General features: G+C 37.7%; 1 protein-coding gene across 1 annotated transcript in view; it reads right to left on the reverse strand.

Moving 5' to 3' along the window:
• DOCK4 (dedicator of cytokinesis 4) overlaps positions 1–3,866 on the reverse strand; it is a 263,370-nt gene that overhangs the window by 94,930 nt on the left and 164,574 nt on the right. The window contains exons 22-23 of the mRNA XM_018561382.1: positions 3,636–3,806; positions 2,133–2,325 (exon numbers count right to left, since the gene is read on the reverse strand). Of these exons, the coding sequence (XP_018416884.1) occupies positions 2,133–2,325; positions 3,636–3,806 (364 nt within the window). The remainder of the gene's footprint in view (positions 1–2,132; positions 2,326–3,635; positions 3,807–3,866) is intronic.

Below are 3,866 nucleotides of genomic sequence, written 5' to 3' on the forward strand. Positions count from 1 at the left end.
CTATCTCCGTTAACAGGGGGGGGGGGGGGGTGATAGCAATCGAAGTAAAAAAAAAATTTTAAATTAAATAAAATAAATCTAAAAATAATTTTAAAAAAATGTTCAAGTCCCCGCCCCCACGAGCACACGGGTCGCCACGTAAACATGCATCGGGTGCGCCTACGTATGAAAACGACACATGTTGGGTATTGCCGCGCACGCCGAAGTGAGAGCAATAATTATAGGGACAGTATTTTTGGGTATCTCTAAATTGATGACCTGTGGGGGCTTTTAAAGCGCCGTCTATGGACTTTTTAGGGTACTGAAGTTTGTCGCCATTTCATGGACGCACACCTTTTTTAACCTGGGCACGTTGGGTATCTATTTACTCGGCGTAACCTCATCTTTTATATTTTATTTAAAAAATTGGTATTTTATTGTGTTTTGGGGTTTGATAAGGAGTTGCGCTAATATCGTGCAACATAAAAGTTTGCAACTTCCACCATTTTATTCTATAGGGTCTTGGCTTTCAGAAAATATATAATGTTTGGGTGTTTTAACTAAAAATGGGGAAAAAAAGGCCTCAGTAATGAAGGGGTTTATTCAGTAAACTGTGAAAATATCAGCTACTGGCGACTAGTCCTTTGTCCTCTGCCTGCCTTTTTTGGACACACCTTCCAGAGTTCAAGTACTCTGTATGGGAATGGCAAATAGAATTGCAAATTGTGCAAATCTAGCAGATACATTGTATGTATGTGTATGTACACTTTTTTTGTTAGTTTTGGAAAATGGGAGGATTAAAACCTCTGCCAAGTTATTTTGTGCTCTCAGTGTACCATTTGAGAAATTTCCCTTCACTTCTTGTCCCAGGCGTTTAGAAAAAATCTTCCAAAGTGATGGTAATTTTCCTCAGACAGCTGTTTCCTGAAACCGGTGTCCCCATTGAAAGATTTTCTCTTACCTATTGCTCTGAGGACAACTATAACATTTTTGGTTTCCTCTTACTTGGTGGATACCATTAGAAATAGAGGGATGATTCTTCCCAATGGAGACACAAACAATATAAATTTGACAGGGGTTCTAAACCTTCCCCAAGCTATCAAAACTCAGTGGAAAAAAAGGTTTAATATTTTAAGCAGGACCTCCCCCCAACATGCTATGCAGCTTGCTTCATCCTATTTTAACATATCGCTAATGATTTTCAGCTTAAAAGCAAAAACATAGAAAAGAGGTCACACCATCCTTGGTCGTTTTATAATGCTCTACACTGGCCTGTGGGAGAGTCAGATTGAGCCAGAACATCACTGCAGTAACACCCGCTCAACAGTAATTGACATTTAGCAGGCATTGTGTCCTTCTGAACTATCACACACAGCTTACCCTAAATGTGAACAGTAGAAGACAGTAAACCAGATGCTGTGTGTTACATATGTTTGCAATTTAGAGCACACTGCACAGACAACAGTCTGAGCAACTCCTTACTGCTTCTCTATAGGTGGGTAATACACAATATTACTTAAATATTACTTAATATCATGGAACCGAATAACATTGGAATGTAACAAGTCAGTTCTGTTCACTGAGAATTCACTGCAGAGAGAGCAACACAATTTACAGCACACACTGTTGCTGCAGTTCCGGAATCTTAGGTAGAATATTGTGTGCATAGGGGATAGGCTCTGCAGTAACTTTCTAATGCAGATTAAACTAGCGCTATTATAGTTGCATGCATCACATAGGACACAGCAGCTGTGAATGACACCCCTTGAAGTCCAGGGGTCATGTCAATGATAGTCCAAGATGATCATTGGGTCTTGTGGGAAACTGGGCGTCTGCAAATAGAAGTGTGCTTGCTGCAATGCTTTTCAGTAAAGATTCAGAGACAAAATAGTGGAAAAGGTAAGGCAAAATATTAAAGAGCAACACATTTTAATACCGGGCATTTCTGGTGATCAGGATTCAGGTACTGTATGATTCTCTACAGATAGAATAAATTGGCATGGACATAGGCAAATAAAATGTGCCACAAAATAAGAAATTCAACTGATTTGTATAATGATTTATCTATATTAAATAACAGATTGCTCGCTCATTTGTGTGAATGTATATTAACATTTGCTTGTCCGCCTTTATGCACAGATTATCATATTTACCTGGATTGCTGTATAGCTCACTCTCTACTGTTTTTGCAATACACTGAAGTTTTACATCTTGAAGTGCATCATCCACATGCATGACTGCTGGCAGACTGCCCAGGGTATCATGCACCATTTTTGCCACTTCCCGCACATCAAACAGTTTCAGAAGCTCAGAATATACAGCTGGGAAAGAATTCAGAAACACAGCCTGGAGTGGTGAGAAATGGAAGAACAGAGACGGAAAAAAAAAGATAAGCATCTTATGACTACTGTATATATAGTTACATTCTATGTTATCCTTACATGAAACCAGATTGCAGCAAGATCAGCAAAATAATTGCTTTTAATCACACTGTAGATGCACAATTTTGCCTCTGAAATTTCCTCAACTTACAAATGGATGATGAGGTCCAAGCTTCCCACCGTTGGTCTGTCACTGTCACTGTTGCCATTATCTTTTACCTTTTTTTTGGGTCCTGAATATTCTTTTTTTTTGACCATTAGGTGGCCACTGATAATGTAACTCTTACACATGCACGTTGGAGTTATGTTATCCTAGCACCTGGGTTTATTCTCTTCATTTTACTGATGCCAGGAATGGGTTGGGACTGTATGCGATGAGCCACAAACATATAAACATGAGGAAATGTGCAAATGTTACAGAAATATACTGCTTATCTTTTTATTTGTGTTTAAAAATACGCTTTAAGGTGTAACTATTGCCAATTTCCCAAGTTTTACATAATGTGGAGTTAAACCCCTATTGGGTTATTTTTTGCTGCCTGTGTCCAGCTGCAGAGATTTTGCTTTACTTTCTGTCCTGGAGATGCAACAGGAAATAAGCAAAATCTTTCCAAAGTTAACATAACTCCCATTCTAAAGAGTTGCGACAGGAACAATAGTCACCAGGGCAAAGAGGGGTAATTCACCCCAATGTCCCCAATAAGTGATAAAACCTTGACAAATGGATAAACCTGTCCTACTGTATCCAAAACTAAAAAACAATGAGAGCACTTTTTTTTAAATCAGATATTTTTTATTGATATGTTTCTCTTGTATACAGTTGCATAGCAATAAAACAGTGTGTATGGTACCCTGAATTGCACAGAGTTCCAGCCAGCAAAGAGAGCACATTTTTTAAATAGGCCAGGACACCCTAAACCTGCACATTAATTCATTGATTAAAATCCAGTTACAAGATGTCATCATTCTAGAGGTTCACATTCTTCTTCCATCAAGAACCATGATTCAGAGATGACAGACATGTCCGTGTAAAATGTGCGTTTGTTAAATAAGATCAGACCACATTTCGGTATCCATTCATGTAAAAATCCTTTTTTACTCAACTGTTAATTAGGTTGTTTTATAAAAAGTGCTAAAACATGGCTACAGATAACAATAAGATTTTAGCTATCATTCTGGAACTTGCACCGAGAAAAAAACAATAAAATAAATTACTATGGCCAATACATTGTTTAAATTATTTGTAGGTTTTATAATCACACCAAAATCAGTTACCTGTGACTGTGCTAAAGCACTAGCTCCTTTGCTTTCTTTGGATAGGAAGAAGCGTATGGACATCAGAAGTTCTTGAATAGAACACCTAAATTCTTCCTCATTCTGTCCTCCTGTTGCAAAAGCAAACAGCTTTCGAGATTGAACAATATATTTAACGATATATTCCTGGGCCTATGGCAAAATAAAAAGCACCATTACAATGCAAATATAATATATATATATATATATATA

The sequence above is a fragment of the Nanorana parkeri genome, unplaced genomic scaffold (genome assembly GCF_000935625.1).
Source record: "Nanorana parkeri isolate BGI_ZX_2015 unplaced genomic scaffold, ASM93562v1 scaffold520, whole genome shotgun sequence".
NCBI classification, from domain to species: Eukaryota; Metazoa; Chordata; class Amphibia; order Anura; family Dicroglossidae; genus Nanorana; species Nanorana parkeri.